Below are 18,960 nucleotides of genomic sequence, written 5' to 3' on the forward strand. Positions count from 1 at the left end.
TTCATAGAATAAACTTTACAGGAAGAAAGTACTCATGGTTCATGGGTGTAACCTCTTCTTTAGCAATGTGCACTTACTATACTGGACAAAACCACATTTATTCATAAGAACGTGTGTACATTGCAACGAAACAAACTCCTTTGGCTCCCTCAAAAATGTGCTGCAATAATCTTTTTTTATAATGTATCCTAAGATTTGTCTTTTGGTGTGTACTCAGAAAGATCTTAGGCTACTATGAGAATCACACAGATGAAGTTAAAGTAAATAGGCTCATACAGACCCTCACTCACTGGACTTCTCTAGTGTGACACAAAATCCTGTCACTTCATTGACATCACAGATCATATTACACTGCACTGACAGCACTTACCTTACCACAGATGTCATTAATAGCCACATGAACAAAGATGGATGCCTCTTCTATACCTTCTAGGTATACATGTCGGTACCCTGAAACACAGGATAAGCCAAGATGACAAGGAAGGGAAATAGATGATAGGAAAAGCATCTGGAGACGTTCCTTTTGTAAACAGCAAAAAAGTTCTGAACAACTGATTTGGTAATTCCCCATTTCTTTCTTACCTGGCATCATACTGCTGAAAGCTATTGTTCTTTGTCCAATAAAATCCCGCCCAATTGGATCATGGTCCCACACAAGGAACCGAATCAATGCGATCTCTGGCATGTGCAGTGTGAACACCAGTGTTTCTTCCCACATTGGGTTAAATCCTGGGAAATAAAGAATCAGCTTTTATTTTGTTCACGAGATACATGAAGAAAGAAAACTGTCTATAAAAAGAGCGCCTAAGCTGCAATGACATGCTAGTTTTCCTAGCAGTTTAATCACTGTTCTTTAAAAATCCAGCACTCCTACTCACTTCAGGAGATACAATGGTATAAGAATTTGCAAGAAACGTTGATCTTACTTAAAGTTAGCACTGCTTTGAGTAGGTGTTTGGACAAACTAACCTTTTTTGACTCTTCCTTTGAGCACTGCCAAGTCCAAATACTTTCTCGCACGCACAGTGAGAAGTCAGACAAAAGGCTAGTTTCACCTAGTTTCACACCAAGACCTTCACAACATCATACCAACTCACTTGAACAATTCAAGATCCAAGTCCGATTAAAATCAATAACTATATCAGTTTTTCAGGTTTTTTCTCTATAATTGGCAACAAGTTTCACCTGTTTGTCTGTTGATAAAAAAACCTTGCCTGAAAGAGGATGCTTCAGCCACAAGAAAGCTTAAAAAGTCTGGCGATCTTACCATTATCATCAACTACTCTAGTTTGTTCTTTGAAGCAATCAACAGGTAGGCCTATAACTTCTACTTCAACAAATGGATCTATGATCTGAAAAACATAAAATAACAAATCTTGAAAAGGAAAAGTGATAAAGGCAAAATTCAAGCACATGGCTAAACATTACAGCATGGGCATTGTACATTATTGTCTTAATTATAAATGGTCTTAAGACTTTTTATACAGGATTATTATGCTAATGAGATTGAGGTCCAACCACCTAAATAATTCAGAAGGATCATAAGGTATGTGATTCTTGACATGAGGGAGTAAGTCTGAATGTTTTGGAGGCTCTTCCAGAGCAATCACTTAAAACATGACTGCAGCTGCAGGGAACTCGATTCAAAAGCTCAGACAGTTTTCTTCCAGGATTATGTTCTGCATGAAAAAAATCCCCCTGCTTCTCAGGTTAAAATGAAAGTTCAAGAGATTATTCTTCCTTTTCTTGAGTTCCATCTGAATTAGGAAAAATTCCATACGGTTGTACAAGTAATATTAATAATAATAAAGAAAGAAATAGAAAGAGACTATTGAAAACATACAAAGAATCACCAAACCCTTAGTATGATTCTACTGTGTTTTCTTTTTAGGGAAGTTTACTTGGTCTGATGTAGTCACCCAAACAGTTCTATGAAGAAAGAATATTTAGAAGCTGATTGCAATATCCATACAAAAACCAAGCATGTAAGAACTCATTTGAGAGGTTCAATTCTATCTCTAAAAGGCAGGAGGCTACCAGGAGACTTCAATTCTGACAAAAATGCCTCACCCTAGCATTTGTTACTGACCAATAAATTAACATAAATTATATTGCAACAACACACACAAAAAAACAACAAAAACTCTTGAAAAATATGTCAAGAGGTTTCTAATTTGACTTATTTCAGCCTGGTATGTCTTTAAGTAGAGTTGTCTGTGGCATTATACAACAAAAATGGCATTACAAAACAAGATAAATAACAACTTTATAAGTCCCACAAAAAAGAAAAGGCAAAAAGAAGAACATAAAGAAAACACAGTAACACTGTGCTAAATGGAGGACTGGGAGCAGATTTATGTAAGCAGAGGGAAGGACTCTAAAGTAAATCTCTCTTGCTTGGCAAGCTCAGCAGTTTGGTGAGGTTTTTTTTGTTTGGCTTGGGTTTTTTTTGAGTAACAGCTCTTGTTTGTATTTGAGAGCATTTATAGTACTGTTGTGAGTAGAATCCCATAGTCATGAGCTTATTGGCCTGTTTTTGCTTGTCCTAGTGGCACTGTTTTGACAACTGAAGAAAAAAAATTCCAACTATTGCTGTGATGCTTTGAAGACTTGAAAACCACCTAAAGATCTAGGATGATAACGATCTACCTAATTTGTTCATGTTCTATGTCTCCCAACAGATAACTGCAGGAAATTAAATCCTCATCCTAAACTCAGCTAATTTGAAAATAAACCTTCACCAACATATAAGAACAATCACTAATAGTTTAATACCTCTCCTCTGTCTCCCAGCATGGAATCCCGTGGTTTTGGGAGCTGTTGACCACTGATAATTCTTAGAATCAGCTGTTTCTTCAACTGACCAGGCAGTGGATCTTCAGAATTTGGATTAAAGATGCCTGAATGAATGAGAAGAACATTAAAAAAAAAAGTAGTATAAAGATCTACACTCACTGTTCTCATGTGGTAAGTCTTCCACTCATTCTAATAATTTTTCTTACCTTGACACATGCAGTCTGGTTTGAGGACATAGCCACAATTCCCATTGGCACTAAATTTGGCCCGATTCAGTTGCAGCATTCTCCCTTCTGACTGGTAGTTTAAAGCCACTGTTCACCAAAAAAAGCAAAAAAAAAAAAAAAAAAAAAAAAAAAAAAAAAAAAAACCAAAAATTTTTAACATTATTATTAACAAATATGCTATCAACATTATTGTTTGCAGATTAAAGGAAGAACATCTAAGTATATTTTCACTTTTGATTTCTTGGATGCAAAAACTCAAAAATGTATTTTCTGAAAGAGAGTTCTATGATGTAGCATACATCAGCTTCAGGGAGTGAAGCTCTGCAAATGAATCTCTGAAGTTATATTGAATTTGAGAAGGACATTACTTTATCTCCATTTAGCAGACAACTGCCTTCATGGAAGGCATATGATTCAGGTATTCTATCAAGGAAGCAACATAGAAAGCAACAGGAAGGACTCAAATGTCAGTAATGTTGAATAAGCAAAGAATTCAAGTACTTTAAGAAATTATTCTTAAAGCTACCATTGAAACATTCCTCCCCAAATAAAACAAAAATAAATAAACTCTTTCTGCTCACCGAGTTGGCAGCCAGCATTCCAGAATGGCTGGGGATTGTAGTTGCTAGAGTCTACACGGTAGGAAGATGGGTAGATGCGGGATAACTGATGTTGGTTGAAACGTAGATACTGTGCTGGCTTTTGCTGCAGTATCTGGTGGGCTTTTGTTTCACTGAAAGATGAAACCTGCCAGCTGGAAGAGACTGCAAAGAAGGGAGGAAGTGATTAGAGGCCTAATCTCCTTATTTATTTATTATCTAAATAAAACATTCAAACAAAGATAGCATTAATTACTTATAACAATCTATCATAATTTGAATACATTCCACTTTGAGGGAACAACTCTTTTCTTATATTATAGAAGACTAACTGTGCTTACTTGGAGGAATTAAAGCTGGGATAAGGAAACTGAATGTAATGAATGGCCTGAATCCTCATTAAGAAGTTACAGAAGTTCTCCAAGATTTTTTCAATTTGCTGAAAGAAAGTATTATTTCTGACAAGCAATTCTCTGACTAAATTTTGATTCCTATGAAAATCAGATGCAGAAAATGTAGAAAGATTACTGAAATACTCTAGGAATATAATGGGGATGGTTCACCAGGTTTGAAGTAAAATATAAGCTTTGGAGACACTTGTCTTGGTTTGAAAAGCTCTTCAGACCATTCTTCCCCAGAAAATAACTAAGCCCTCTCTTATATCCAGTGATATAAATGGTGTGTAGCAACATTTATAAATGCTACCAAAAATTACATGTGTCACTGCTACCTGGAGTAGCTTTACTTCCTTTACAGTAGCTGCCACACAACTCTATACTCATTTTGCAGCTTCTGAATAGCAAGTGGTCAGTCACTCTGAAACAGCACAGCTTTACTGCATGCAGCTCTTCTGCTAAACTTTTCTCAAGTTAGGGTAGAAACAAACACAAACAACTTTTAAATAGAATAGACATAAGAACATAAATCTTTCAATTTATTTGCACAGCAATTACTTCCAGCAGACTTCTAGATCAACCTACTTTCAGATTCAACATCATGGATGCCAACAGACTTTGTATATTTCACCAAGTCTGAGAGTGCCCGGGACAACTTCATTGTTTTCTTCTGTCGGTTTACCCTGGAATAATAAAAAATATTAATTTCCCATGAAACAAGAGATAAACTTTCCTTTTCATATTTAAAAATAAATCAGAGTAGAGAAATAAAAAGGTTTTCTTCACTTAGGAGGTATTCAATTTTTATAGCAGAGACTCACTGTCAAAGCAGTGGAAGCAGCTGCATTGATGTATAAACAGAACAAGTTCTGTTCTTACACGTTAGTGGCAACCATAAATATTCACATACAAAAACCTGATGGAGAGGACTTTAAATTACTTTGACCAAAGGGTAGAATATCTATTCACACATACATTTTCTTCTCAAGTCAAGTACCAGCAGAAACACTTCTAAATCCCAAAGAAATAGCAAAACTGTAATGCTCTGATCCTCCTCACTTGCTTCAGGTTATCACTAACAGAATATCTACTAATCTCCTGAAGAAAGTTCCAAAGTATCCTAGAGAACTGCTTGATCTGATTTCCTGCTTTTATAGCCTGAGTCTTACAGAGCCGTTCCACAGAGGAGCTTTGATTTCAGGATTTTTGGAAAGGTAGTTTCAAAAGAAAATTCAAAAACACCACATGAACCTTTATGCAATTTTATGTGGCAAAAAACAAAGAAACAGACAACAAAAAGCAGCTGGCAAGCAGATTTACTTTGCAAATCAACTTTAATGGGTTTGCTGGGCTGCCAGTCAAACAGTCTACATGTCAGCTGGATGAGATGGTGAGAGCTCAAATGCATATTAGATCAATTAGATACATTGTTAATTAGTCCAAATGGCACCAAGAGATCATTCTGATAATGTTGTCGCTGACACTGGATCTACCCTCATGTGAAATTCCTCTCACACAACTGAGGATATCCTTCAACAAACAGGCTTCCAGAGCTCAAGCATGGCTATTTAGCAGGCACATTCAGGTAGGAATCTTTTTTAGAAACAAAACTGCCAAATCACTTGCTACAAACCTGGTGTAATGTACAGAGCCTCTGGCTACATTTCCTTGAGAATCAGCATCATCCTCACCTTCTTCCAGACTGGTTGATTTTTTCAATTTGCTTCCTTTTTTCTGTGCCACAACAAAATAAAACCGTTATATAGAATGGACACCAATATTCAAAAGAGATTCACTTTCTTCTATGAAGTATGTGGACCAATCAAGAAGAAAACTAAACTCATGTTAGACCTTCGGTCCTTTTAGACTTCACTGTAAACTGAAACTAGATGTTATGCACAATTATAACCAGTTATTTGTCCTGTTTATTCAGCAAACAGAGCAACAGCAAGCCAGATAGTACAAATATGATATTCCTTTCCTACTGTTGCCTAAAAGAAAGAATCTATCAAAGAATGCAACATTTACAGTAGAACTTTCTAGAATGGCTTACCTTGCGTTTAGAAAAGCTGCCCATCAATGTTCGGCTGTGCCTTTTATTGGTACTGAAGTCTTCCCCAGATTCCACATCATCCTCAAGTTTATTCTAAAATAATCAAACAGAAAAAATAGTGCAGCAGACCTAGTAGAGTACTACAGACAGCATACATAAACATAATCAAAAATAGTTTGGGATGCAATTCACCCTAAAGTGTCAACAAAATATGACCAGACCAAAGCAGAGTTTTCTTGTATGTTTGATGTTTTTTTTAATACAAGCTGAGTGCAAGATCTTTTATCCTAGCAATAACTGTCATGACTTTTATCCACAGGAACTTTCAGAGCAAACAGAGATCACAAAAACACCAAATACCATGCATCAGAAAATATTATTTTTATCCACATAAGCTTTGGGTGCACCCTAGCAGTATGCTAGTGTCACCTATTCACTGGTGACAAACTGTTTTCTAACTTAATATATGAAAAGCATAGCTCAACAGGACTTATTTCTGCCATGAAATGGCATAGTCCATGATAAGAAAGAATATAATTTCTTGCAGTTCCTAAGAAAGTATATCATTCCTTGGTGCCTCTAATCTTTAATATGACCTCATAGTTTCACTGTTTCCCACTCCAATATGACACAGACAACTCTGGCTAGTGCTTACTCAGAAGGATTCCTAAAGTCTTGGCCTTACAGCAGATTTTACAAAAGTACTGTTCTGATACATCACCTAAATCATTTATTTTAAAAGTACATACAAAACTCATGAAAAAGGAAGTTCTGGGAAGCTGAATTTTAGCTTTCATCTGGTTTTAATTCCCAGTTAGTTCACCTGCATGTTGGCAGACCTCCAATGTTTTTCATTTGCATGCAACAGCGTTCCTTAACTTATTATAAATTCCAAAATGACAACATTCATGTTCCTGAAGCGTTGACTATTTACATTTTCATGAAGAACCATTAGTATAAGATTAAAATACAAAAGTAGGTGTACAGAAAAGAGAGAGAGAAGAGGGAAAAAAGCTCAGCTTTAATATGCACTTTTTTATATAATGGGAAAATTTTTTTCTGTTGAAAAGTCATTTCGTGTGTACATTTCATGCTCCAATTGCTGAGTGAGAAAAAAAGCTTCACAGATCTGACAGTGATGTTCACCTGGCATCATCATTAACTGAATGAATTCAGCTATGAAATCTGAAGTCTATAATATATTTATTCAGTAAGGTAATAAACCATAACAAACTGAAATGCTAAACACCTCTTCCTCCAAAACCATTGGAGAAAGTCTTTGGATGTTGGACAAAGAGGTATTTAGCATTTCAATTTATATTTTGAAGGACTGCCATATCTCATTATTCATATGCAACAAGAGACCATCTCTTTGCACCAAGCGTAAATAATGAAAACAACCAAAATTAAAATATCATTATCATCAGAATAAGAAGAGGCTTCCACTAAATGGACAAAAATATAAAAAAAAAAATCATCTTATTTTAGCTTTTATATAAGAAATATAAAGTATTAACAAAATACAAATAATAACAAATATCAAGTACTACAGAAGGAAAAACATTTTCTATTTTGCCATATGAATATCTGAGGGCAAAACCTTATTTTACAATGATGGGAAACTTAAATTACTAATAAATTTAACTAAATTCCTACAAGTGTAACAAGACCTATGATTTTGGCCAAAACCAGCAAACAAAATTTTCTAAATCCACATTCATCTTGCAAATCACACAATTTTCTCTTAAGGGCAGAGCTGAGCAGGTTTCAGTTTCATTCGTACTATGACAGCTGCGGATCTCACTGGTAAACTAAGTCACCTTTATTCAGAGTGTCAAAATAGATTTACAAGTCCAACCTTAGGCACTCTTTTAAAGAGCAAGCAGTCTTATGAAACAGCAGTACTAAGCAGCTATAGAGAGAGACAAAAGTACAGCTAAATTCTAGGGGGTGAGTGAAGTACAGTACATGTTCACCTTCTTACTGTCTGATTTCTGACCAGTCTTTCCAGATGATGGCAGAGTGGTAACTGTAAAATTGTTTGGATCTTCACAGTCACGGATTTTGGATTCTTTTATCAGTGAGTCAAGTTTTTTCTTTGCTATATTCTCCACTCTCTTCCTATTTGTAGATGCCTACAAACAAAACAGTCATTAAACAAGATGCAGGCAAAACAATCTTAGTAATTTCAGCTGGGAATAGCAGAAAATGAAATGCTATTTGCAAGATCAAACCTACTTAGATCTAAAAATTATCTGGGAAACCTACAAAATAAGGATCTTAAGTAGCACTGATCTTGATTTCAGTAGTTTGTAGAATCACCTGTTTGGGGTTTTTTTGGGTATTGAAAACACACTGACATGTCTGGGAGTACAGACGAAAGAACTGGAAAACAGGAAAACACAGTAGTAGTTTTTTCTTCCTTTCTTTTCTTTTGCTTACGATGGAAAGAACACCATCATGCAATAAAGAATAGTGAGATATTACTAGTTAAATATTAAAAGAAATAAAATCACAAATTTGAAAGATTACAACTAGAACTGGTGCTGCCTAACATGCACTTCTGCTAAGTCTGTCCGCACAAAGGATTAAAACCTTAAAAACCTGTGATGAATGTCCAAAATTACACCACATGCACATTTGAGAGAACTCATACAAGGTTTCCTCTGTCTGGAATGGGAAAATGTGAAATATATTTACATTTAAACGATCACTTAACTTACATCTCCATTCATTATTTTACAGTCATCATCAATCTCATCAGCGCTGTCCTCATCAGAAACTTCACCCTCCTCTGCATCATCACTAATGTTGGCTGGAAGTTTCTTCCCCTGGAAGATAAAATGATTACACAGGCAGGTTAGCATACAGCTCTTGCTATGACATATTTTAAACAAAACAAAATTAAACAAAAAAAATCATTACTGATGGGAAATTAAAAAAAATCCCTTAGAGGTGGAAATCTTAACATTCCAAGCAAACACTAAAATGCTCTTGACTTGTTGTTTGTATTTGTTGAAGGTCGAAGAAAAGAAGATATTTAGTGAAGAACAAATCTTATTTACTTCTCTAATCAAGGTGAACTAATAGAAAATAGATTCTCTTTTTTCTAAACCTTTTCATTATGCAATTCAACTGTAGCAGTCAGATTTTCTCCATCTCGGTGCTTTACTATTTCATTAACATGAGCTAAAAACCTGTGAGCTGACTGGATAATAGGTGAAATGATAATATTATTCTAAACAGGAGAGAAGTAGAAAAACTGTCAGAAAGAAGGAATGAGGAAGGTGATGTGTGGTTATAATTTAAACTCAATGAACAGGAGCAGCTAGCAATTTCCCATTCAACTTGAGCCAAATCTGTTAAAGACAAAATCCTATCTGTATTCTCACATATTCAGCTCAGGGTCCAGAAAAACATCACTAGCTGCTTTCTAAGAGTTGTGCATCAGGAGCCTGCCTTCTTGGACAGCCAGCTAGTTGCATGGGCACTGTATGAAAGGTAAAAACTTATTCTTTAGCTACAAATATTTCAGAAATTGTTACTTGGGTAGACTTACCTAGATAATACTGGCAAACAGCACCAAACGGCCTTTTATCACTGCATTAAATTTTTATTACAGATTGTTTATTGTGACGTCATTTAAATTAGCACACAAGTGATAACCAGGCAGAGATTGTAATCATCACAAAAAAAGGAGAGATGGAACAAACCAACCACATTTTTACCTTAACCAGTATCTTCCCTTTAAGACTTGCTGGTGAAGGGAGCCTTGTAGAGTCATCATTGTGCACAGAAGACAGATCCAATTTGTCACCCAGAATTTCTGTAAGATACTGGGCCATCTTCTTCTGCTGAATTACACTGCAGTGGTTCTCAATTGACAAGATAACAGGGTACCTGGCAAGACATAAGGAATTATCACCAACTGCACATTTAGCTTTTATGGCATTACAAAGATAAGGGTTATTACTGTCTGAGCCATTCCTATAAAGAGAATGACCACCAATGAAATCTACAGGGTAGATATCCTGATTGATATCCCAGTACTCACTTCAAACTGAATAGTCTATTTTAGACCACCACCGAATAATTATTTTGATTTGATGCATTTTTTTCCAGAGCACACTTTTCACCTTCCTATACTACCCAGTCCTGACCTCCACTTCCTACTGGAGAGATTCAAGAAAGCCAATCATAGAAAAAACTTAAACATGCAGTGCTTCCAGCTCCCCATGTCTCATGCCTTATGTCTCAAAAGTTAGCAGATTGTACACATACTCATTCTTGATAAAGGCATATTTGTTGATAGTTTCAATCACGTCTTTGAAGAGAATTTTGGAAGTCAAAGTGTATCCATGGTGGACAATTGGTTCACCATCCGGCCCATCCCAGCAGTCAACTGCAGAAGAGAAACAATGATAGCCATCATTTTACTGTGTGTAAACAGTTGTACGCATTGTTTGAGAAAGCCCCAACCAAAAAAAGATCTCTTTCAAGAAGTGCTGAGGAATATTATGAAGGGAGAAGAGATGACATAGCATAGCATTATTTTCATTATACTACTGCTGAACCTTAAAGGGAATGCAAGAGAATCTTAGCCAAGCGCCTCACATCACAAGCAGAGCCAAACTCTAAGCAACTCTTCCTTGGATTTTGCCTAAGCTCACACTTGTTTACAGTCATGTTTCTATGAAATGCTTTACTCCTCTGCAGTACGCACCGGCATGTCCACAACCTGACCTGAGCAAACTATAATATTAGCCTTCTGAAAAAATGTGAAAGCACTTTGATGGTCACGATATTACAGATGATTACAGAAGAGGCAGTCTCAGAAAAGCATTACAAACATCAGAAGAAATTTCAAAAAAGCTTCCGGGTCGTTACAGGAGTATCAGTATCTCGCATTATAAAACCACGCTTTCCTAGTCAGAAACATCAGCTTTCTCCTTCTGTTTAGCAAGAATTCTGCCCTGTTTGCCTGTCTGGTTGACATACATTTGGCCAGAAAGTATGCACCCCAAAACATCCTAGCAAATGCTAGCATTCTTTCTAAAGATTGTTTTTACCAATTTTTTCCTTAGTACCAATGACACTTCCTCCATTGTCCACCTTATTCCTACATTCAAGAAAATTTATCCACTGTACAGCAACATAATTTAATGTTTTTAATAACACGAAGACATCATTTCATAAGGCTCTTTAGTCCAAGCAGTTACTGTATCTTCTGCTATAGTCCTAAGTTTTTCTTTACAGAGAAGCAAAAGTATGGAGCTTACTGATGATTCCTTTATGTTTTTTTTTTGTTTGTTTGTTTTTTTGTTTTGTTTTGTTTTTTTTACCTTCAACACAGCGACAGCCAGATTGTAGCACCCATGCATACATGTCCACCCTAGACTGGGACATCAGCTGATCTCCCATGAGGTAGGTATTATGTGAAGAGGTAATGAAATAGTGACTCAAAGGGTAATTCATGTCCTGATGCACTTGGTAGTGTTCTGGGTTGAAAATGTCCCCTGAGGGACTCCGCATGTAATTGGTGAAACCTATAAACAAACAATATATAAGTAAGACAGTTTTATTCTTTTTGTTGCTGTAGTTTTCCTGAAACCAGTGTAAGGACACATCCCCACATGCACCAACATAGTCATGAACCTATCAAGTAAAATAAAGAAGTAAATAATGCCACTGTATCCCACCCGGCACAAGACAGTTCTTTGCTCTGACTTTCCAGGAAAACATGCCTATATTTAACCAAAACTTGACATTGTAGGTTTATAATTCAAAAGATATTGATGGAACATTAAGTGGCATAGTGCAGAAAAGTCTCTAAAATCTTACAAAGAATACTGACTTCACCTCAATAAGTAACAGATACCTCCCCTCCCACAAAAAGCAACAACCAAATGCCAAACCTACTTAAAAGCATTCTCTATACTATCTAATACAATTCTATGACCTTATAAGCATGCAAACAAATGTGATTTCTCATAAGCATTTAAACACTGTTCACCCTCTCCCACAATAGCTATGCCAGCCAGCTTACCATCAATCCCCAGAGCTCCTGTCTTCTTGTTTTCCAGGCATGGTTCAAACTTGTTGATAATTTCCAGGCAGTGTTCTCGGGTCACATTTGTCATCTGTAAAAGTAATAAAAGTGAAGTGTTAACTAACAATCCACAGCTTCTCCTGGCTTTTCTTCTCTGTATGCTGTTTAACAATTGGTCAGATCATCCAGAGCAGCACTAAGGATTTCCCGTTACACAGTGAGATTCTCATCCCTGTCAATCAACGTCAGGTCAGATAAGAATTAAAATGCTTTGTGAGAAGTTTCTGCCCTATTGGCAGCTGCCTGATCACATCCAATAAAGACAGAGTTCTAGTTTGTAGGTCAAATGTGGTTAGTGTTGGTACGTACACAGAGCATCCAAATTGAAAAAGCTTTATCATAAATCAATGGGACATCTCTTCTTCTGGAGAATTAAAGGATTAATTTGCAGTCTGATTTTTTCATTACCAGAAGTGTTTTTACTTTTAAAGAAAATAAGAAAATGGTTTATCTTCATGCAGTGGACTGGAAGACAAGCAAGAGAAACAGTACAATCTAATATTCCTGCTATTTACTGTTAATTTATCCATTAAACATTATCCATTCTATTACTTAATATACTTTTCCTTATACTTTCCAACAAATGTTATACATGCCACTTGGAAATACAGCCCTGGACACTAAAGGGACTGCCAATAAAGTGCCTAAGTTGATTATGGTTTTGGCAACGTGGAATATTTTCTCAGAGGGAAATAAAACCACTAGCATGTCTGCAACGAAATCAATGCCTGTGGGGTGTAATTTAAAACCTAGTAAATAAAATCAAAATAAGAGGAAGGAATACAAATAAACAAAAACCAAGACTTTGTTTGCCCATATACTGTAGGTTTGCTTGGGTAAGAAGGAAAAGCTCTGAAACAACAGAAGGTTTTTCTAGTACAGCTTCAAACACACAGAATGAACACTTGTTTTCCCTGCACACATTGTGTAAGAAAGGGCAGAACTAGACAATGGAGTGAAACCCTAGAGGCATGTGTTGTCCATGTCAGTGATTAGCTGAGCTGATTTGTGTCCTTTGGATAGTGCTCATTTTCCTCTCACCATCTGGAGGATCAATTGACCAATGAAATGGAAACACATCCTAATTATCTAAAATGATAACTGCCAGAGAGAGGTGGCTTTATCATTCATTCATTTCTTAGACAGCTTTTGAAACTCTGATGGAGCTTTATGACTCACAGGCATACAGTTTCAAAAGAGATCAGGAGAGGAGAAAAAAGCAGACAAGTCAAGGCATTTGTTCCTGCACTGGCTGCACCTTATCATCCAATTATTTTTTTTCTCATTTCAGAAACTGCCAGAAGTCTCTAGATGAACACAGGATCGTTCAGAGAGCTCAGGAAGTTATTTAGCGAAAAAATCCTGCTCAGAGCAGGATCAACTATAAGGTTACATGAGTTAACTCAGGGCTTTATTCTGGTCTCTAAACCTCCAATGATAGAGGCTGTACAAACTCTCTGGGAACCTCTTCCATTGGATGAACGTCCTCATCATACAGATAAAATTCCAATGTCCCCTCCCTTAAGTACAATAAGACATTGTAACTTAGCACAGAGTTTGGTGGTATTTGCTGGGTTGCATAAACAATTATAAGCATAATGTATGGATTCACTTCAATTCTTGAAAAGAAAAGCTAATAAAGCTATAAACTAATGTTTCTGAAGAACTGTAGAATGTCTTAAATAGTGATGCTATCTAATTTTACTTATGAATTTACTGGCCAACGCCAAGCCAATTAATATACAGGGAATATACACACTACCTGGTTCATCAGACAAGAAAACTTAGCCTGCTTTAGATCGGTGCAGTGGGAGGAGTCTAAGACCCACTCCCAGCAATGCAATGTTGAAGTTTTAAAAGACAATCTAATATGCACTACTACTTATCCTCAAACACTTCCCCAGACATGAATAATCCTCTCAGTAGCTATTTAGAAACATAATCTACTTTGCAAACTGGGAAAGTGTGACAAAGTAGTGTAATGTCTCATCATGAGCTCTGCACTAAAACAAAAGCAGAACCAGAGGCAGCATCTTTGCACTCAGATACTGAGCATGGGAAAAATACATCGATGGCATTCTCCCAGAGAACACATGGGGGAAGAAAAAAAAAAAAGAAACCATAGACACTACAGTTAGGGGCACAATGAAAGACCCTACTCAAAGAAGAGGTTGTGAGGGGAAAATGATTCAAGAAATTGTCTTGCCAGCCTACCAGATGAAAATCAAGAAGCATCTAACTGTCTATTTTTAACATCCACACTCTCCAGAGTGAAGCTGCTAAAACAAAAGCAGCTGCTCACTTTTCACACGCATGACTACCATTCTGACCCTTTAAAAAAGACAATGCATCCCCAGTGGCAAACAGAATAGCATGAGAACAGAATTCTTTTCCTGGTTTAGACCTACCTTTTGTTCATTCTCCAGAAAGCGTCTCAGGTCATCTGTATCCAGGAAGTCCTTGTGGTTGCTGTAGGTGAGCATTAGCAAGTACAAATCACGTCGTGTTGACATCATCTTGTAGAAGGTGCAGAACTCATCAAAGCCTAGCGTGCCCTGGTTATCATCTGTATCAGCCTCCTGCATTACACAGCAATAAGGCAATGAAATATCAAATGCCTTGTGAGAGCCTGAACAAATTTTAAAGAAACAAACCCCTGAATGAGAATAAAGTGTCACTGAAATTGAACACATCCTGATGCTGCCTGACAAGGCTGCTCACTGTAGGGCCTGCTAGAACAGATTGGTCAATTAGACTAATATTTGTCATATGAATGCTTTCCCCTTTGAACCTTATATATGTATGTATTAGTGCATGAGCCAAGAAACAACTTCTGAAGGTCCTTCTCATTGCACAAGAACAGAGGAGGATACTGAATTTCAGATCAACAGGTGTAGCAAAAAAGCAACGTTCACAATGTGTCACAATGTGCTATTAACACTAGGCAGTACCTGGTGTAATCATTCTTTCTGTAAATAACAACTTATTTATTACTTATTTCTGGAGCATTCTTCAATTTACCAAATACACAGTGCAGTATCTCTCACTGGAGAGAAAACAAACCAGTTGCTGAATCATTGATCTTTTAGACAAATTTCATTTTCATTTCTTACCTTAAACATTTGCTTGACTTTTTGTCGGGGTAGGTTGACATTCAGTTTGTGCATTAGTTGGAGCACTTCATTAATACTCAGACAGCCATCACCATTTTTATCTGCTTCATCAAATGTCTGCTTCAACCACATTGAACAGGAGTTAAGGAACATCATGTAATACCAAGGGATGTTACTGAATATAATGTATATACGAATGCTTTCACGTTAGGGAAAGCTGTACATATGGGGCGAGGAATAAAGGAAAGTTCAAGGTAATATACAACATAACTACTTGTCTTATTTCATAAAGAATTTCCTAGATTTGTTATGCTCAGCATTCAACATTGGCAATTTTACCCAAACTACAGCACAACACAACTTTGAATTCTGAGCAAATAGAAACGATGCATCATGTTTTGTCTTGTACAATCAACTGATAGAGACAGCTTTACACAGGGAGTAACAGATGAAAGAATATACCTGTATATTTTTCAGTCCATGCTTGCCCAGTGACCTTTTTCAGTCCACTCTCTTGCCCAGACCAATTTTCTTCAAGGACTTCTCTCTCCGTCTCTGGAAACAGGGAATGGAATGGGAATCACTTTGAAACTTTGAGCCTAGTGCTTGCTTTTAGTAAAACAAATACTTAAAGGAATTATTGTGCTGCTGAGTGCTCTCAACCACAGAAAAATGCTCTTTCAACCAGTTTAGGAAGGATATTGGTCTCTGGTTCTTTGGCGTTTTGAGAGGCTGTCTTCATCACTGATGCCTGCCATCAGATATTTTAGCCCTGTGATCCAAGTACGTGCTTCATCTCCACTGGAAGACACCAGGTCAAGCGATTCCATATGATCTCCATAGTAGATGCTAAAGCAGCAGTTAGGATCAAAACTGCCATCAGCATAGCGCTGAAAGATCTCCGATTGCTTCCCCTCACAAACTTCTTGAATAGAGTCGATGGAAACTAAAAAAACAAGAGCATGCAGCCCATTAGTAGCTGTGTAGGAAATAATCATGCAGGCTGGCATACAGTAAGACTGTCCTAAAAAGGAATCCCTTTTTGTTCGTCTCGATTTTAAGATCTCTCTTTTAATTACACTGATGAATCACACTGCTGCTTGTCCAAGAACATAACAAATGATCTTCCAATTCAATCAAAAAGAAAAAGCAGCTATAACAAAATTAACCTAAACTGCAGAAATTACTGGAGTATGAGAACAGAGAGACATGAAACAATCTGCATATTAACAGAATAGGATAATACTTCTAGCTTCCACTCCCTTGTATGTTGCCTTAAGATTCTTAAGGGAGACTACCCTGCTCTCCCAAGAGTGTGACTGATTTGAAAATTGCATACTGAAATAAAAAAGCTGAATCATGGTTTTACAAATCTTACTTATTATGAACAAGCATAGAATTAAGGAAAAGCAACACCAAGATAGTGAAATAGATACATCCAGCAGACTGCTGCAAAGGCTTCATCCTGACATGGAGAGTAGTCCTAAAAAAATTGGTGGTCTGGGACACCTTCAAATCTATTATTCTGTGAATACAATCCCTGTTCTAATTCATGCAAAGGGCAGAGAAGGTCATGCATGGCCTAGGCCAGACAGGTTGTGTTTATCTTCTACTCACATTCCTTCCTCTTCAGATAAAAGGACAAAGCAGATGAAAAGTCAATTCCATGTAATTTTACAAAATCAAAATTTCTACCTCTTTGAAAGAGAGGTGAAACAATGAAAATGTCTGCAGTTGGCCAGAAAAAAAAGATTCATCTTTTCAATAAATTCCAATTTTTCTGCTTTTTAGTTTAGTATAGAGATATGCAGATGCTAAATACTCACAGACTGTGCACCTTATAATTACATGAACAATTTATTTCCCTTGTAATGTTCCTGTTCCCAAGCTGATAGAAGATAAATTCTAATAATAATAGTAAGGGGGGAAAAAAGGACAAATTTTAGTTTTGCTTTGTTGCAATTGTTCTCTGGAGATTACAACAAACAGACATCTGTTTGCTGTGGTATGGCTACCGTGCAGCTGGACAGTATATTATACACAGACAAACTGCTAAAGTTTAAAAGGGAAAAGTTATTAAGGACAAAAATATAAACTGGATAATTAAATAAGTTTCACTGTGCTGAAGGCAAGTGATTGCAAGTTGCTAGGAAGCTCCTCTGAAGGAAATAAGTCCCCTTCCCGGTCTGCTTTGAGGCAAGTACCTTGAACACTGAAGCCTAGGCTCAATCTGATTCTTTATGATTTTGTCCTGGTTTCTCCTCCTATACTTCCGCTTATCTGAAGTACACATCCCTAAAACCAGTGCTGTGATCTAATCAGAAGCTTATTGCACATTAAGGAGCCAGAGCTACACATAACAGTTACACTGAGGTTGTGCTGTGCTCAGCAGCACGTACAGCTTGTCCTCCTGGCCTTTCATACTGCATGTGTGCCTTGGCTGCAGGGTAACTTACCTGGCTTACTGTAACTGCTGTCTGCAGGGAGCTCTGACTCAGTACCAGCACTTACATCACCTGTGCATCCCTGATTTTCTCTACAGCTACAGCAACAAGTATCCATGGGAACATCCTTTATGTCTGACAGTAGAAATGATCAATAGAATTGTTCTCTCCTGCACAAAACTGTAAGAGCTCAGAAGAGCAAAATGGAGTAACCTTTCCTAGCATGGCATCTACATAGCATGTTGAAACTGACTGATGCTCACCTACAGCATCCTATACATATGTTTCTGACAGTTTAAAAAAAAACAAAAAACACAAACATTTCACTGCAAAGTACTTTTCAGCCATATAGTAAGCAATTACTCAGGCTACAGGAATGGAAAGGTAAAAGGTAATAATCCTGTAGAGAAATCCTCTGGAGAAAGGAATGAAACCTCAACATTGCAAGGCCCCCAATTCACGCAGGTTTTGCCTGCAACTGACTTCCAGCATACTTAATTACTGTTACCTGCATAGTTAACAACAGCAATTTAATCTTCATAAACTATTAATCATTATAAAATAACTTAATGCCCTTTAAAATCCACATACAACCTTTTGCTTGATCATCTGTGAACGAATCAAATTCTTCATGCTGGTTTGGGTTTATTCACAAGGGGGCAAGGTTCTAGCTAGAAGGAATCAGAATAAGTGGTTCTGTGGTTGACACTCACTTTTGGCTCTCTCATTCTTTCGGGAGGGTCTCCAGCGAATGCATGACTTGTGCTCATCCAGGTAATAGAAGCGGACCAACCCTTTGGAACCACCACGGAGTTTGATCATTTGGGTACCAGCTTGCATGGAGCTCATACATCTTTCCACTGAAGAGAGAAATAAAGTAATATCAGTATGTCAGACTTTGTTCCCTTTCAAAGACACCTATGCAGGAAGAAAACATACAAACAACATACAGTTGCTCAATTAACAACTCAACAGATGACTTCCTGTGCTGTCTGATACAAGAAGTCACGTCATATGATCATAAAGTCAGAAAAGCTCTTGGCATCTCAACTTATCTGTAAATGCAGTAGTTTCCACTCTCATATTAATAGATGGCACATTTATTTTTCAGAATTGGTACACATTACTCTATTCTCATTCCAAATGCTTAATTTGAGCTCCTGCAATACGCAAAATATGTGCTGGACATGGAATTAAATTTCACCCAGAAGCCCAGATTCTTGT

At 37.0% G+C, this 18,960-nt stretch overlaps 1 protein-coding gene across 4 annotated transcripts in view; it reads right to left on the minus strand.

Annotated features, from left to right (window-relative positions):
* The window catches only part of PLCH2 (phospholipase C eta 2), an 81,683-nt gene that overhangs the window by 14,187 nt on the left and 48,536 nt on the right, over positions 1-18,960 (minus strand). For all 4 annotated transcript variants that reach the window (XR_014887916.1, XM_085242563.1, XM_085242564.1 and 1 more), the window contains exons 3-21: positions 18,450-18,596; positions 15,995-16,238; positions 15,293-15,422; positions 14,588-14,758; positions 12,117-12,210; positions 11,413-11,616; positions 10,352-10,472; positions 9,799-9,970; positions 8,794-8,901; positions 8,047-8,205; positions 6,071-6,163; positions 5,651-5,751; positions 4,603-4,700; positions 3,605-3,787; positions 3,003-3,110; positions 2,776-2,900; positions 1,268-1,352; positions 583-729; positions 371-450 (exon numbers count right to left, since the gene is read on the minus strand). Coding sequence is in view for 3 of the 4 variants with exons in the window: in XM_085242563.1 (XP_085098689.1) it covers positions 371-450; positions 583-729; positions 1,268-1,352; positions 2,776-2,900; positions 3,003-3,110; positions 3,605-3,787; positions 4,603-4,700; positions 5,651-5,751; positions 6,071-6,163; positions 8,047-8,205; positions 8,794-8,901; positions 9,799-9,970; positions 10,352-10,472; positions 11,413-11,616; positions 12,117-12,210; positions 14,588-14,758; positions 15,293-15,422; positions 15,995-16,238; positions 18,450-18,596 (2,570 nt within the window). In the remaining variant the exon portion in view is untranslated. The remainder of the gene's footprint in view (positions 1-370; positions 451-582; positions 730-1,267; positions 1,353-2,775; positions 2,901-3,002; positions 3,111-3,604; positions 3,788-4,602; positions 4,701-5,650; positions 5,752-6,070; positions 6,164-8,046; positions 8,206-8,793; positions 8,902-9,798; positions 9,971-10,351; positions 10,473-11,412; positions 11,617-12,116; positions 12,211-14,587; positions 14,759-15,292; positions 15,423-15,994; positions 16,239-18,449; positions 18,597-18,960) is intronic.

The sequence above is a fragment of the Meleagris gallopavo genome, chromosome 23, assembly GCF_905368555.1.
Source record: "Meleagris gallopavo chromosome 23, MGAL_WU_HG_1.1, whole genome shotgun sequence".
Taxonomy (NCBI): Eukaryota; Metazoa; Chordata; class Aves; order Galliformes; family Phasianidae; genus Meleagris; species Meleagris gallopavo.